Source organism: Pelodiscus sinensis, chromosome 5 (genome assembly GCF_052426305.1).
Source record: "Pelodiscus sinensis isolate ZL-2025 chromosome 5, ASM5242630v1, whole genome shotgun sequence".
Classification (NCBI taxonomy): Eukaryota; Metazoa; Chordata; order Testudines; family Trionychidae; genus Pelodiscus; species Pelodiscus sinensis.
Window position 1 is genome coordinate 81709301 of NC_143056.1, and position 17786 is coordinate 81727086.

The window sequence follows — 17786 nt, forward strand, 5'->3', positions numbered from 1 at the left end:
ACACATTTCTGCCCTCTACGGAATGGACACAGGACTGCTAAACTGTGTTATGGGCCCTGTATTGCTGAAAAATTATCATTTACTTCAGTGACAGGATTCTTTGCTTTTGCAGTAGGAGAATCTGAGTTTTGTCCTCATTATAATAGGTCGTATAAGCTAAGAATGGCTTTCACATGTTGGTCTTTCTGGTATAAGCTTCAGTTCACAAGCAAATTCCTGTTTCTTCCAGTTTGTGAAGCCTGCCAGGAGTATTTTGTGGATGAATGCCCAAACCATGGTCCCCCCGTGTTTGTGTCAGACACTCCAGTACCCGTTGGGATCCCTGACCGGGCAGCACTGACCATCCCGCCTGGCATGGAGGTGGTGAAAGAACCCAGCGGGGAGAACGATGTACGCTGTGTGAATGAGGTTATCCCCAAAGGTCACGTCTTTGGGCCGTATGAGGGACAGATCTCTAGTCAGGACAAATCAGCTGGATTCTTCTCTTGGCTGGTGAGTGTCTTAACTGCCTCCCTATTGTGATGATCCAAGCATACAGCCTAGATCATTGAGTTATAGAGTAGTGCTACTAGCTCTGCTAAATTTACAGCAGATCCAGGTTCACTTGCCCTAATTATTTTTATTTTAGGGATGCAGATTAGAGAAGGGAACTGGGAGTCAGAATTCCTGGATTGTATTCCCAGTCTTGGGAGGGAATGTGGTCTAGTGCAGGAGTTCACAACTGATGGGGCAAAACCCACAAGTGGCCCACAAAAGGGTGCCCTCTGGTACATAGCCCACTGGCTGAGAAAGTATCCAAGATTCACAAACATTGGAACTTGGAAGGAAAGAAGGAATAATTTACTCTCTTCCCCCCCTGCCTCTTGCTATTCTCTCTGACATGCCTCGAGGAACCAATTCAATGTATCTTTCTCTACTCTAAGGGTTGAGGAGGGTCGCTTCTGCCGAAGAGTGTGGTTTGCATTGCCTCTCAAAACAACACTTCTCTTTCCCCTGAAGCAGAGCATTGTGAAGTGCTAAGAAAGGAGACAGCCACCAACCAGCATTCAGCTGTCCCAGCATCCCCTAAATTTATCATTCATGAGGAGCAGCCTACTATCACGCACAATTGTCAGCATTAAAAATCCTCTTGCTGTTCTCCCTCTCCCACAATCCTTTTCAGCCATAAAGAAGACACAAGGTGGAATTGGGGTTGGGAAATGTTTGAGAACTGCTTATGCATAGTTAAAGCACAGAACAGGAAAACCGGACTACTCCTGCTCACAATTCTGCTATTGATATGCCTTGTGACCATGACCAGGGCCCTTTGTGACCTTGACCCAAGGCACTCCTTATCTCTGTGCCTCAGTCTAGCTATCTATAAAGTGGGGACATGTCTCTGTTCTGAGGGAGAAGGGGAAGAGGAAGGCGGGGAATTCAGTCCCTGGCATCTTTAGCTGAGACTGCCAACAAGTGCACAAAATAGTGCCAGCTGCAGTGATAGTTTTGTGGTGGACTGATACCACCTTTCCTCTTTTCTCAGAGGGGACCAAAAACACATATCTAGTGGGAACAAGCTAGATGCCCTATTGATCAAAGCTTGATTTGAAACCATCACCTAGAAGTGAAATGCTTTATATCCCACTATCCCCTGACCTGGAAATATGATCTAGAGGTGAAAGGTTCTGTATTCCCCAATTCCCTCTGAGCCAGCCAGTCTTCCTGCTACTTTCATTTTATTATTCTACAGATTGTCGATAAGAACAACCGCTACAAATCTATAGATGGGACAGATGAAACCAAAGCAAATTGGATGAGGTGAGTCCAGCTCTCTTAACTTCCCTGGAAGGGATTTCTGACCCAGAGAAAAGGCAGAATACGCATCTCATCCTTCTGGGTCACAGTTACAAAAGAGGCCCTTTAAGAAAGGGTTCAGCTCTCAGGTTCTTTTATTATATGCTCTGGTTAGAGTCCTCTGTTCTCAAATTGAATGGTCAGATCTAACAGAGGGAGGTGTATGCAGAGAATGGCTCTTTGTGATAAGCAAGGACAGTAAAAACAGTGAACAGATATATGCTTCCCCTTTTTACAAATATTAACGAATCTCACTCAAGCTTTCTTTGATTCCCTCCCCCCCATTTTATGTTTAATCACTAAGAAAATATTCCGTATTGATTTTAGCTTTTCCCATTTTCCAAACATTGAGAGTGCCCCCCCCCCTTCTGTATGTTTCTAATGGAGCAAAATCTGCTATAGCGCTCTTCTGTTTGCTTTCTTGTTTGTGCCACTAGTATGACTGATTATACAGGTTCTGCATTTGTTATTGAACTCTGCTGGCTGAGTGGTTTCATAGCGTCAGAACACAGAGCAGTGTAGGTACTTGATGAAATGTGGAGCTGGTTTTTGAATGGAAGAGTGAAAAATGAAGATGTTTATCATTTATATGGCACTCTTCAGCTTCTGAGTTCTTTACAAGCATTGATGTGCTCTTTGCAGTCCCCAGTGACATTGTAAGCAGATGGCGTTGACGTTGTACAAATAGGGAAGCTACTCCAAAGAGGTGAAGTGACTTGCTCAAGGCCATAGTGGCAGAGCTGACAGAGGGCATGAGGACTTGTGGATTTCTTGCTGCAGTTGTCTTACCAATCAATAGCACTGCCTTCAGTGGTGGAGTTTTGAAGAGCTAGATAGTCCGCTTCAGGAAGGCATTCCAGACAAGATCAAAATAACTTTGGGGTTAATTGAATTGTTGGCCCAAATGAATAATCCACTTATTAGCTTTACCAGAGAAAGAAGTATAGTGTGCAACATGTGTGAAGATGCTACAAAAGCAGCCAGTACAACCTGTAGTCTGGTACTGCTCTTTCTTTTTTGGATATTTGCATAAATGGAGGGTGTCCTGAAAGTTTTATCTAGGATGGATCTTCAGACAATGAGACAAGAAAGGCTGGAGTTCTGTGTGTGAGAAATCTAGTTTACGCCAATAGGACTGGTCTTTAGTCTGGTGTTACATAACTCAAGGAATAAAGAAAGTGTGAGAGGAAGAATAGATAGATATTTAGACATAGCTCTTATAGCATAGATTTCCAAGGTTAGAAACTGCGGAGAGATTTTTTCTGCTACTGTTACCTCTTCTCATAACCCAATCAGGGGCAAGAGTAGGAGTAGAGAAAACATAGTCCCATGAAATGAGTACATTATAAAGATATCTTCTTCCTAGATTTGACTTCCATGGCCATCCCACTATCAATTTCATGTTGATCCTATCCATGACCAGTTACCAACAGTGCCATAGGACAAAATGACCTCATATAAACCTTGTCGTAAGCCAACATTTGCCTTGGTTATGTCCTGAGGGATTGGCCAAACCATTGTGCTCAGCTTCGTGTAGAGCGAGTAGACTATAAAAGGTTGGATGGAGAGAATAGGGACAATAATGGAGATATAGTGAAAGAGGGTCTCCAGACTCCTTTAGACATTGTTTATTGGGGATCCTACATAGGTCATACAGAAAGGTCTAGCAACTATCTGACTGAATTCCATGGAGTGAAATCTTTCTTACCCTTCTACATACGGTTTCCCAGAGTAGTAGTATAGGAACTATGACTGTGTTCATGCTAACAAACATTCTGTTACTAAAAAGGAATGCCGGGGCAAGTTTTTGTGCATGCAGAAACTTTCATATTTGGTAGGCATTCAGGATCCTACCTTAGTGTCTTACCCTTCATGGATATTATCCCCAGAATCTGTACTTCTAGGAATGCTGTAGCAGCATCTGAAAAAAGAATGGCAAAGCATTCTCTCTGGGAACAAAGTGGGTCTGCTCAGTGTGGTAGAGTAGTATGTGGTCAACAGCCTGAGCTGAGATTCATCGTTGTATTGTATCATTTTATGTGTGTTTGAACCACCAAATCTGATCATCTTTATATTCCTAATGATGGAATTTGGCACCTTCCAGTGCTTACTCTTTGGGGAATCCAGATCCTCTTTAAGTCTGTGGATAGGAAGAACACAAGACAGGGCAGGTGACAAGCAGCTGTCAGGTGACACGTGCAAGTTATATTTTTCCTGCTCTTCATGCTTTGTCTCTGAGAAGCTCTTGGAGCAGGGTTGCATGTTGAGATGGCTACTGATCCAAGAACCAGTCACTCTAACAGACCTCTCTTCACAGAAAAGGTTGTTGTCTCTAATACTGTGTGGAATTTAGTGGTTTGTTGTGCTAGGATTTGTGTGAACCATTTCATCAGTCTCACTTCACATGAGGACTGGCTTTGAACCTCAGTCAAAATCACTTGATTGCCACCAGCTTTAATAAAACAAACAAACAAACAAATAGCCCTGAACCTGAATCTTACAAGGGCTCGCACAAAACCCAGAACCAGACCCACTACATTGGGTTACTTTTGGGATGTGGAGGAGACACGTCATACTTTTTGGTGGCCCTTTGTCATAAGGAATGAGGCCGGGGATATGCCTAGAAACTGGAAATGCCTTTGAAATAGTGCACGGAGCCCTTTACCCACCATTTTCCTCATTGGAAGATGGTGAAGGGAAGCATCTAGTGTTGTGGCAGTGTCAAGGGGATTATCACCATGTGGTGTCTCATATGTGAGTGTCTTAGACTGCCTGTGGCCAGCGGTGGATTTAGGGCAGGATGAGCGGGGCGGCTGCCCTAGGCCCCGCGCTTCCTGAGGCCCCGCACATTCACCATGGCGCATGCGCCGTGTCAAAGGGGAGGCCTCACAAAATTTCGCTGCCCGGGGCCCCGCGGCGTTGCCCTAGGTCCCGCGGCACTCTCAGCTGCCCCTGCCTGTGGCAGGTTACAATCTCCAAGTTGTTGCTAGAAAAGAGCACTCAAATACTCAAAAACTTATTAACTGCTCCAAATCCTCACCATTGGGATAGGAAAGTCTTAATTTATCTCAACCCATTTACACATGTGCATGGAGATGTTTGTGTGTTTGCTTTTTAAGTTCTGCATTGTTGGTGCAATTCCTTGGAGACCGTTTCCTACCAGGTTTATGATGGCTACATGTGCGCACAGCTGAATGGGTTTGTAATAGCATTATCTTACTTTCTTCTGCCCTTTGGACGTGGCTCGGAATGGATGTCTGGTTTCAATGCCCATGCTTATTTAATTTAATTTAGGTTGCATATGCCCAATTCTGTTCGCTCTCAGTATATGGGGTCTGAGGGCTCTTATGGATCCTCCTGTAACAGTGAACTGCTGTGCAGGAATACGAATATACAGCAGCATCACTCTGGAACACTGATGGAGCCACAAGCTCCCTGCACTCAGCACTCTGAGGCCATTGTGCATGTGCTTCTCAGAAGCAGTGTAGAGTAGGTGGTTTTGTGTGCAGAACGGTTCTGTATAGCGCCCATTAGCCATTATCTGATGCCCCTTTGCAACTGAAAGTGAAACTTGTGCCGCTTTAAGCTGTCCTGGGGACTTGCTCCTTCTGAGGCGAGGAGTGAATTCAAACTGTGGATGGGCTGTTATGGCTCCTGTGGGGAGGGCCTGGCATCCCCTCAACATTTCATTGTGCATGGGCCACAACACTTGAAAGTTGAAGCCGTCTCCTTCCAATCACACAACAGGTGCCAAAAACTAGGGGACTGAAGAATCTCTAACAGGCAAAACACTAGGTTTTAATACTGACCCCAAACTCATCCCATGCTCTTGGTAACTATCACTGTGCTGCACAAGTCTTTCACAAACCTGTGCAAACCATGTTTGCTGGACACCTGACACTTACTGGCTTCCTGAGGATTAGTCTTAAAATAAGGCCAGACTCACCAGTTTTGGTCTGGTTTTGCTTTTGGTGTTTGGATTCTCCTGTACTGCAAAATGAAGGGAGAATTCCATGCTGGTGCACTGACTTGGACGGAAAGATTGGTATGGGCCCACAGGACCCAAAACTGCCACATCTCCCTTTAGTTTGTGACCGAGTGCATCTGTGCAGTTCCCTGCATGGTATTAGTTGCAATGCCAAAATTGCAACCCATGATTCACCACAGGCGTAGCTTAAACAATGATAAAGCATTAATGGAAGCAGTAACGTAGAAAGGGCTCAGTGTTGTTAGCACTGTCAACTTATTTTGCTCAGAGCAACTCCCAAGCAAGTTCTCTGTTGCAATTTCACCTGCTTTCACTTTAGAGGAAGATGATCATACTGTTATCCCTTTTGAGCAACACAGTTAGCCACTACTGAAAATCTTATGGTTGTTTCAGTTAAGAGGAGAAATTGAGGCTGTTGTCAAGGTATTTGTTTCATACAGTTCTGTTTATTTACAAAGAATGTGAACAAAGTTCAGCGTCTATGAACACAGTAGGAATCATACAGGAGACATTTTCCATGCAAATATTCCAACCCTCTTTCCCCAGCCAGCTTTCTGCCCAAAAGCTTTCTCTCAGCCTTCTCTCAGGATCACACTACACATGCTTCAGTGGTTGTCCTTGGCTTTCTGCTGCCTTCTCTGAGTGCTTCTGAGGTGTTTCTGGATGCATCTGTGTCCACGCCCATGTGTGCATGCACACACAACTCCACCAGAACAATATACCTCACCTTTGGTATTTGCATTCAGCCTCCAGTAAAACCCCTCTGCCCACTAACCCAGCTCCTGATCAGCATTTTATGTGACCTATGTTTTGGGCAGTGGCTCCTATTGTTTCAGATATCTAGTCCGTAAAGGAGCTTAACTGCTTCTTACATTAATACTGAGCAAAGGGGGGCTGTTACACAGTCAGTGAGGTTTCAGCATGGGAGTACTAAGAAAACAAATGCACCTGAAGGGATTCCACATTTTTTTTCATAAGTGTTTGTCATAGTTTCCATTTGTCTAGTGTTTTTCATGCCAATGCATGCCAAAGCTTTCAACACTGAATGGCAGCCACTTCTTGATATCTAGTTCATATCACACAAATGGGACAGGTGGGAAACTGGCCAGTACATTGGATCGTATTACTTACCCTTTCAAATGTATCTTGGAGTCTTTAATGTCCATGCAGGGCAGACAGGCCCTTCAACATACATACCCACACACCCTAGTAAACATCCCTGGTCCAGCATCCTTGGGACCTGACTGGTCGTGAATAAGGGAATTTGCTGGACCGGAGAAGTCCATGCTGTCCCCTCTGCTGCCACTGGCTACTGGGCTCCACTTTGGCAGCATCAGAGAGACCAACATCAACCAAGAAAGGATGGGGGAGGACGGTGCTCAGGGGAAGAGGCAGGGTGGATGCAGAGCTCTGTGACCAGGGGTTAGGAGTGCAACCCCGCACGAGAGCAACAAGTCACATGATGGGGAGGGTGTGCTCCCGGACTCCATTGCCGGCTGCAGGGCTATGCTTCTGGCTGTGGGGCTCAGCAGCTATACTGCCTCTTCCCTGAGCATCCTCTGTCCCTTCCTCCCCCTCCCTCCTGCCTCCTTCCTTGAGCTTCTAGCACATCAGAAGCTGTGGGAGAGAAGGGTGGGAGTTGCTGAGTATGGGTCAAGCCTGGGAGCACCCATAGGGATGCTGGTCCACAGATGGTGCCGGACTATAGAAGTCCAGACAATAGAGATCGATCCTGTATAACGTCTAGAAAAATAAGGCCTAAATTACACCTGCGAGTAGTGACACCATCCAATAATTAAGGCTTTTCACTGTGTGATCTTAGATTAGATTAAACTGATTTTTAGAGACATATTAGTTTTTTTTTTTTCATTTTTCCCCTGCTGCCACGGTATTACTGTGGCACAAAGTTAAGGTGGTTTAGATGCTCTAACTGTGCATTTCCATTTGTAGCATGTTTGGATTTTGTTTTATCATAAGCCTGAAATTCATGAGTTTCTAAAGGTTGGTTTTAAGTTAATTATATCACCAATGATAGTTTTTACCTTACATTAAAGATAAATACTTTCAACCTTAACTTCATCTTAATATAGATTTTGTGTGAGAATTCCCCTTTTAAAAATGATCAGAAACATCATACATCAATGCTAACCAGGAAACCCAAAGAGAACCTTACCGTATTTTTAATGAATGGTAGATACGTTGTATCAATCCTAAATCCTGTTTGTTTTAAGTTTTGAGACCAGAGTCATCTATGTGTTTTGTTTGCTTTACTCTGCTCTGGAATAGCATAAAGTAGCCTGAGCATGCTGATTACTTAAGCTGGGTTTACGGGTGCTTTGCATTCTTAGTGCACACATGTTTCCCCTGCCCTTCCTGTCTTCTAGTCTCCCACTCCTGCCAAAGTCAGATTGATCCATCAGTGGGCTCTCTACTTCTGGGCCTCTCTGCATATGAATAACCAAGTACACTCGCTGAGGCCGGGCTGGCTATGACATGGATCTGCCAGGACCAGTACTCATACCGTTGCTGCTCACTATAGCAGAAAGGTGGCTGGGCCAAATTTGGGTCAATGGTGTAGTGACTGAGCACTGTTCAGTGAGTGTACTGCATAGCTATTTGTGGTAATTATCTGAAGAACTGTATTTATTAACCACACTGAAGAAAAAATATTCACTTCAGAAGATAAGTTTAAAAAAAAGACATTTATCAGTTTTTAAATTTTAAAAGAAGTATTCATATGGTAGTCTATGGATAAGATTTCAGTGAGTTTTAATGGTAAGGGAAATTGAATCTGTATTGTGAATCATTTACAACACACAAGTAGGCTGTGTCTACACTGGGCCACTTATTCCGGAAAAGCAGCTGCTTTTCCGGAATAAGCTGCGAGCTGTCTACACTGGCCTCTTGAATTTCTGGAAAAGCACTGACGATCTACTGTAAAATTGTCAGTGTTTTTCCGGAAAAACTATGCTGTTCCCGCTCGGGCAAAAGTCCTTTTTCCAGAAAACTGTTCTTGAAAAGGGCCAGTGTAGACAGCACAGTAGTCTTTTCTGGAAAAAAGCCCCGATCGTGAAAATGACGATCGGGGCTTTTTTCTGGAAAAGCGCATCTACATTGGCCATGGACGCTTTTCCGGAAAAGGGCTTTCCCGGAAAAGCATCCTGCCAATGTAGACGCTCTTTTTCCGGAAATACTTATAACGGAAAACTGTTCTGTTTTAAGCATTTCCGGAAAAGGGTGCCAGTGTAGAGGTAGCCGTAAGGTCTGGCACAGAATACTAAGGTTTTTTAAAAGGTCCCATTTTTAAATTAATGTTAATAAAATAATTAATAGTCCTCATACATTCTCTCAAAATTAATTCACTACTCAGGGGAGGTGCTATCATTTTGGCAAGGATATGCTGAAATGTTCATACATAACGAGGCTTTGAATCCCTGCTTTGAAATTAACTCAACATTAATTGTGGAGCTCAAACTAGCATCTCCATAATCCCAGTTTCAAGCTTAAAAATAACCTTTTTAAAAACAAAATGGCCACCCTTTTCTACCTCAACTGAGGAATACTGAAAGCTTGTTTGGGTGTGGGCAGAATTGGTGCCCACCAACTCCTCTGGCTGGAGATCAGCCCTGATACAGCACTGGCCATGTGGTTGGATTTGGGGATTTGGTACTTGGCATTGATTTCTTTTTACCCAATTGTGCTTTGTGGGATGTTCAACCCAAGGAATATGACTGAACGAAAGAGGAAGCCCAAGTTTTCCAAGGAGGAGCTGGACATTCTGGTCACTGAGGTGACCCGGAACGAAGCCATGCTGTTTGGGAGGGAGACCATGCGTCTATCCCATGCTGACAGGGACAAGATCTGGGAAGGCATAGCCAGGAAAATCACGTCAGTCAGCCAGGTCCCCAGGTCTGTAAAAGACATTAAGCACAGATGGGACGACATGAAGAGAAGGACCAAGGACAAACTGGCATTGATGCAGAGGTCCCTCTCCAGCCCTGGCAGTGCGGGGCGGCCCTCGGCCATCGTCCTGACCGCCCACGAGAGAGCCATCGAGTCGACGCTGCATTCGTCACACCAGATGCACGGCTTCCGGAGAGCGGATCTGGACGTGGTTGACAGCCCATCAACAAGCTGTAAGTATCACTGCATTAACCTCTCTGTTTTATGCTCACATATCTCAGTTTTGACACAACTGTGTCATTTGTGTACCATACAAGGTGTTGTTTTGCCTTCCTTCTCACTGATGTTGGTTGCTTAATAGGTCTGTTGATCATGGTGAAGTGAGATGGAAACAAGTTACCCACATCCCAAACTAACATTTTCTTCTGCATCCACTTCTCCCAGCCTTCTGCCCTATTGTCGCTCCCCTTTCTATGGCTGGACAGTAAGAAGGTTCTGCCCTTTTTAAGCAGCTATCAAAGCTTTCCCCAAGCCAGCCAGGTATTGGGAACTGGATGAAATTACTTGAAGTACTAGGGTAAGGTTCCCCAAATTGCATCCCAGTATGGAGGAGACTTGGACAAGCTTGCACCAAGTCCCTTTGCTAATGGATCAGATGCACTGTATCCGGCTTCCATGAGGTCCTCTTTTATGGTGACCACTGGTGCTTGTGCTTGGGCTATTGCAGGCTTCTTATCTGGTGGTTTGAGTGTTCAGTGCAAGTAATATTAGTAAAAGAGGAATGGTGATGTTTTTTTTTCTTTCCCGAAACAAAAGATTGACTCTGGTTTTTAGTTACACTTCTATAGTGATACTCACTATCTCCCTCCATGACTGTAGACCTAAGCTCCTTTCTATTCTGTGTTGCTTTGTTTTTTCCTTATGAATTTTTCTGTGTGGATGTGGAACTTTCTTGGCTATAAGCCATTGGCGATATGAAGTAGGGAAGGAGGGGGTATCTCTTATTCTGGAAAGTGGACTAAGTATAGTTGCACTCCTGTTGTTCTTCCCAAGTTTCCACTATGTGGCGTCTCTTCCCTTAGTGCTGTACCAGTTAATGTTGTTAATAGAAATGCACGGACAGAATTCTACTATCCCTGGCAATGTAGGGCTTAGTTATTGTATGTCTACACAACAGAGAAAAACCCACGATGCTGAGTTGCAGAGCCTGGATCTAGTGACTCAGGTTCAGAGGCCCTAGGCTGCGGGGCTAAAAATAACAGTGTAGACATTTCTGCTTGGGCTGGAGCCTGGCTCTGAAATCTTGTGTGTGTGGGGAAGGGGGAAGATGAGTTCTCTTTTTCTTCGCAAGGTAGACATACCCTTCGACGGCTTTTTGCGCCTACCTTTGGAAATCAGTAATCTGTCTTTCAGAATCAGAAGGCCAATGTGCACATTTGTAGTGAGTTTGTAACATTTATCAGCCAGAAAGTCATTTCTGAACTGAGAGTCTTTTTCAAAATAGTTAACATGTCTGTGTGAGGCTATCAGTAGCTAACTAGAAGTATAAGGCATTATCCTTCTCTTTGATGTATGTATGCCCGTGAAAGGATTGTCACTAGATTTTTATTGCAATCAGTGTCATTACACTGAAGTGGAGTTTTCTTCATGTGGCTTTCCCCCCCTCTCCTGCATCAGTCTAACTCGGTGTCCTGTCGTTTTAAAGCAGCATTACCAAATTGCATTCCTTGGCACCAAACCAAAAATACTGCATTGCAATTCAAATTTGGCAAGGACCGGGTGATCTTGTATAGCTGTCTATATAAAATATAATGTAAACAATAGTACATGATTAGGTGTTTATCATCAGATATCTGTACATCTCTGGTGAGTTTTGAGGTCAGCAGCTATAATTTACCTAGAACATGCACATTTCTTACTTACCCATGGTTTTGGAGAAGGTAGGTCATTGTTTAAAATTATTTTAGTTTCTGGTAACAAATCTATATAGTTATACTGGATTGGATCCATCCTCAGTTGATTAGATCCCTTCACTCTTAATGCCTGAATTACAACATTTGTTGCTCAGATGCTAATTTTTGCTTTACATGGATAGTGAAGAGAGAGCTTTCCAGCTGTTTTAAGATCTATTGAAACTAGTCATTGGAGAGAAAGTTTTGCCATAATAATTTTCACTTCTTGTTCTGTTTAAAGCTGATGAAGATGAGGAAATGCCAGGCCCCTCACAGGAGCACCACTTCTCATCACTGCAGAGGGATGGTGAAGAAGCCAACCAGCTCTCGGGGCCTTCTCTCCTCCGCACTTCTTCTTCATCTGATCAATCTGAAGCTACCAACCAAAGGCAGGAAGTGCATCACTTGTCCCCACACACCCAGTCAACCTACAAACCCCCTCGCCCACGCACCAGGAGCCCACCCCTTTCTAGCTTTGATCGGCAACTACTCCATTCCCACACCCAGCAGACAGACCTGTTTAGGCAGTTCTGCCAAGAGCTGGTGGCTATCCACAGAGACATGGCGGACAGCATGCATGTGATTGGCCAGAGGATGGCTGACCTGACTGGGCAAGTCAGCCAGATGTGCCAGACCCTGACAGAAATCCGTGATGGGGTCCAGGCTTTTCATATGGTGCAAGACCCTAATGCCACCTCAAGGACTGTCCTGCAGGCAGCTTGCTCCAGGAGCACATCTGAGCCCCATGCAGAGTCCAACCAAAGCCCCCCAAAGTTGACTGCCCCTGCGCGGACTACCAGGTCACAAAAAAGAAAACACCATTTTTAATCTGCATCATGTTAAATAAATGGAGGAGGCCCATCCTGAGCTGTTGCAAATTCACAGGGCCTCTACCTAAGGATCAGTATTACAAGGGAAAGAGCAGCAGCAGAACCCCACTCCCATACCTATAAAGCAGTAAAAGTTATGGCAGCTGAGTAGAAGGCCTGGTCTGATGGACTGGCAAACAGGTGTCTCAAACCTAGGACAGTTAAATCTCAATTATTTTTGTCTTGTAGCTATTTTGAGCCATCAGGGCCCTCTGCTTAAGTCAAGGGTGAGGAACCTAAAGTCCAGGGGCTGGATGCAGCACTCAGCTTACCTGGATCTGGCCCCCAAGGTTCAGGGTTTTCCCCCAGCATTGGGGAGCCCGCGCTGGTACTTCCAGCCCCCCGTACCCCTTGCCACCCTTCCACAGAGCTGGAGCATACAACATCTGCTAGCCTGGGCTCCACTAGGTTCTGGTGTGCAATGGGAATGTGCGGAGTGCTTTTCTCCTCAGTCGGGGGCCGTATCAGTGACTGTTTTTTGTTTTTTGCTTGTTTTTTGTGTGCAGCCCCCAACTGATTTTTCTGTGGGTCAGCAGCCCCCAAGCCTAAAAAGGTTACCCACCTTAGCTTAAAAGCACTAGAGGCTGAGAGATGTAATTAGACAGGTTTCTTTGATATATTATGCCTATGAAATGTTGTTAGGGCAGCAAAATTCCTTTAAAAGCCAAACCACAAAATACCCCAGCCTCTGTCCTCCCACCATTATCCTGCAAATTGGCATATATGCTGTGCAGATTCTTAACTAAATGATGCATCATTATAGCTTTAAAGGATGTAGTTACTCATTAGTTCATATTTGTACTCTGCAATAATGGGAGACGAGGGCTTACTATAATCATTGTACATAGCTTTGGGAATGAGGATATAAAATTGCTAATGCTGAGACGGGGAGAAAGTAGCTGCAGACAGAACCTCCCACCCACTGCAGCTTGGAAGAGATCATCCAAGAACTGTTTGGCATAGAGGATGGCTCATGTCCACTGAGGGTAGGATAAGTAGTAATCAGCTTAGTTAGCAGTCAAGGCAGTTTAACGTAGTTATTAGGACAAACTTCTTAACTTAGCTAAGGACTTGAACAGGATTCCAAAGGAGGTTGTGAAATCCCCATCATGTGAGACTTTTAGGAAAAGGTTGGATGAATTCCTGTCCAGAATGGCCTTTGTATATTTAATCTTTCCTTCACATGGAAGGATGGACTAGATGACCACCCCATCTGTGCAACATTTCTATTTTATAAACCCTCAAAGATGTGGCATTGCGCTTACCCAGAACCCTGCAATATTTCATGCACTTACATTGCAGGGTTTAAGCCATCTATTTCCTTGAGTGTTCTAAGGCTCCGTTTGCACTTCACAGTCGTGGTTAAACATAGCTAGCTTTTTATACAGGTTGAACCTTTCGAGTCTGGAACTCTCTGGTCCTGCAACATCAATGCTCCGGCATGATTTTACTCAGCCGCATGTCAACTTATCATGGGTGTGGTCAAGCTTCCCACGGTCCCATAATGTTTGGTTTCATCCACCAGTCCTGGCTTTCAGCATTCTGTGCTGTTACTTAGCTCTAATTTACCCCTAAATGTCTTTTAAGAGCCCAGTAAACAGTGAAACTGTTGGTAATGCTGTTAGACAATATTGACCTCCCATGGACCAGAAAATTCTCTGGTTTGGCACCTGTCAGGTCTAGTCAGGGTGCCGGACTAAAGAGGTTCAACCTGAACTATGATTGTGGCTAAACAGGGATGTACCATGTTCTTTTCTGGCATGCTATCTTTATTGCTTTTGTACACCGAACATGCACTAGTATTATACAGAAATAAGAAGTGTGTCTGATTCTGAACTCACATACACTAGTTTTACATCAGTATAATTCTATTGACTACAGTGGAGTTATTTACACTCAGAGTGTTTTAGGGCAGAATTTGTGGCATGGTCTCTGCCCTGAAGAGCTTTCAACCCAAATTTTCTGAGCTATCTCAGCTTCCTGAGTTGTATCTAAACTACAACCACAAACACTTAGTTCTCTCTTGCCTGGACAGAAACAATGTTTCAACATTTTAATCTTTGTTGTTGTCGTAGGCTCCATCTGCCTATACATGTGCAATCAACTGTTGTGCCACCTCTAACTCTAAAAAAAACTTGGGCAGTTATCCCTGTGTGCCAAGAGGGCATTCATGCAGAACAACCCCAGCAACTTCTGAGCCTATGCTCTCTAGGACGTCCTACTGTTTGTGCCTACACAAACTGGAGGCACAAATACAGTTTTGGAGGGGTGGGGTTCATATCTACATATAGAATGTTACTGCCTGGTTGCACAAAGACAGCACTGTCATCCTATATCTCTTGAAACGGTGACATAAGGTTACTAAGTACTAACCATGTTGAGTATGTGAACACATGTCCATCCAATTTAAAGCTACCCTTGTCCCAAGCTAACTGCAATTTCAGCTAAAATTTGCATAGACAGAGCCTTAGTGGACAGTGAACTCAGACAACACAATATGTGAGACCTACTTAACTGTTCTTAAGAGTGTTTTCTTCTTTCAGCTGTATACCATTTCCCTTCTATAATATACTGTGACAATTGTCTAAAATACTTTAGTTCAGTGTTACTGCACTGGCTGAGCCACTCCTAGTGTCAGTAGTGTGTATATTTTTATACAACTGTCTTAATACAACTAGATATAAGTTTAATCATTTGAGAAAGGGCTCTAGTCAAGAAAGCCAGGGTCCGGTGAGGAGAAAACCCCCTTCTTCCAGGAATTAACCAACTTTGAATTCTCATAAAGGAATTTCCCCAGAGCATCAAGGCCAGAGCAGGGCAATGCTTGCTTTCCTTTCCATGAGTCTGCTGTTTTGCTGCATTTTCAATATTTGTATTCTGTAGAAAAATACTCTTTTTGATTTTTATGATGGGGGACTAGATTTGATCTCGGCAGAGGTTAGAGAAATTTATCTAATGTGGCTCACAGAGAAACTGAGTAATAGCAAATGTTTTAAAGCTTATATGAGTAAATATGGTACTACTGCTGAATAGTATTTAGTAATATTCTTAGTTTATATTTATTATAATATTTGGTCCATGCTGCAGTCTTGTTGATATAATTACAAGACTAAAGCCTCCTCCCGCCGCCTCCTGATTATTTTGCCCTTAGGGAGCTGCCATGAGAACTTTCAGAGCTAGACAATGGAGGCCTATCTCTGCAGCTGGTAAGCATCCACAGTTCCCAGTGACTCTTACGGTAGTCATGGGTACTTAGAACCTTTTAGGATTAAGCCCTTAATGTACAGAAGCACTTAAAAAGTGTTGACCACCAGAGGTGGTGCTTGTCCTTTATTTTAGGAGCCCTCCATTACCTCTCACCCACTTCCTAAAAAGGCTAAATGCATTATTTCTGAAACCAAAAACAAACAAACCAACCCAAAACAACACATACGAATGTGTTTGTTTTAATTATCTACATTAAATAAGATGAATATATTTTGGGGATAATACTAAATCCCCATGGCCCTGTTGTCTGTTCTGCTAATGGGACATCGGGGCTTTGAGGATTGGTGATAAGAAAGGACCATGTATTATAAAATCCAATTACTAGATTAAGTTGTATCCCTGAATTTCCTCTGTGGCGTTTTACAAATGGGGCCTGATTCTTGGGAATAATTGTCTGCCCTGTGTAGACCCTCAGTGAAATGTTGCTTTGTGCTGTCTTGCAAAAGGCACTTCCTCCTGTTAACATCACAGTGACTGACGATTGGATCCTGACAAACAAAGTGTCCATGTCAAAGCATATTGCTGTGCTTATGCCAGTATTTCCATTTCTTGTATATGCTGGAAAAATATTTCTTTAAAAGTATTTTTGTTAAGATTACAATAAATATATAACACTTTTAACACACATGCTTGTTGGGTCATTTGTTCTTCCCTGTCCTCCTCTGCCTGGATTTGTGCCAGGCAGCTAAATTTAAAGATCTAGAATACAGAGCCATCTCTGCAACCACATCCATTTGTTGTCTGATATTCCCAGACATCTCAGGGCTGCCAAGGGTCACAAACCTGGAGTGACACATAAGCCTTTGGCAGCCTGTCTCTAATGGCTGGGCTGCAGGCAGGTATCTCCTATGGTTTGCTGGAATGGAGGCAACCAGCGGCTGTTGCTCCTCCTGGCTGCTGGTGCTGCTGTGGCATCTGGCTTCAGACAGCCATGTGTCTTCTCTCTACCCTCCCCACAGCTTCTACTGACACCAGACCAGCATGGAGTCCCCAGGAAGGAGCTAGTGCAGATGAATGGGGGAGACAAGACCGAATCAGGGAGGCTGACAGGGAGGGACAGAATGACTTCCCAGCTGTCCCACAACACACAGGCCCTGCCCTCAAGTGGCCTGTGGCTCTCTCCAATACTCAAATCTCCAATGGGTTTCCCTTTTTCCCTCCAAATCCCTCTTGCTTCTGAAGTGTGAGAAAAATAACTACACCAACCTACCCTGATCAGGGAGACCCTGAGAGCTTCTTGGCAGTTGGCAGTCCTGCGTCAGCTTTGAGAGAGAAGCAGAGTAAGGGGAATACAGAACAGCGTTCATCCACTAAATCAGGGGTGGGGAACCTAAAGTCCGGGGGCTGGATGTGCACCCTGGCTTACTTGGATCTGGCTCCTGAGGCTCAGGACTCCTTCTCCTTCTCAGCCAGCCACCTGGCATTTTGCAGGGTCTGAATGGACTAAGCAAAGTCCTTGTCAGCATTTGAAAAGGAGTTTGCTCTGACTTTACACTTTGGTCTTTCTGTCCCAGGGGATGGGATAGCTGGGAGACTTTATCACCAGCAAGAGAACTATAATTCAGTAATCTGCAGGAACCTCTTCAAAAACTGAGATCATTATAGGTGGATGGGTTTGACTTGTCGTTGGTCGCCAGTGTCTCTTTTCTTTTAGAACCACACCACTTAGGAATTTTGCTGGGAAACATTCCTAAGATCTTGTCTAAACAGAAGTTTACTAGAAATGCCACAGCACTAAGCTGCACCATTAAAGCACTTCTGTGTAAATGCTCACTACCATGACAAGAGTTCGTCCATCGCTGTAGTTAATCCATCTCCCTTAACGTGGTAACTAGATCAGTGCCAGGGTTAAGTTGACTCACCTGTGTGGCTTTTTCATACCCTGAGCAATGTAGCTAGGTAGCTAATTTTTTAATGAAGCTAACTTGTTAATGAAGGTCTGATATAGGTAAATTGTGGCACCTTCCTCATGCA

At 44.1% G+C, this 17786-nt stretch overlaps 1 protein-coding gene across 2 annotated transcripts in view; it reads left to right on the forward strand.

The window, feature by feature from the left end:
• Window positions 1-17786, forward strand: part of PRDM11 (PR/SET domain 11) — a 73449-nt gene that overhangs the window by 23788 nt on the left and 31875 nt on the right. For both annotated transcript variants that reach the window (XM_075927543.2, XM_075927544.2), the window contains exons 4-5: window positions 230-492; window positions 1730-1797. In XM_075927543.2, the coding sequence (XP_075783658.1) occupies window positions 230-492; window positions 1730-1797 (331 nt within the window). The remainder of the gene's footprint in view (window positions 1-229; window positions 493-1729; window positions 1798-17786) is intronic.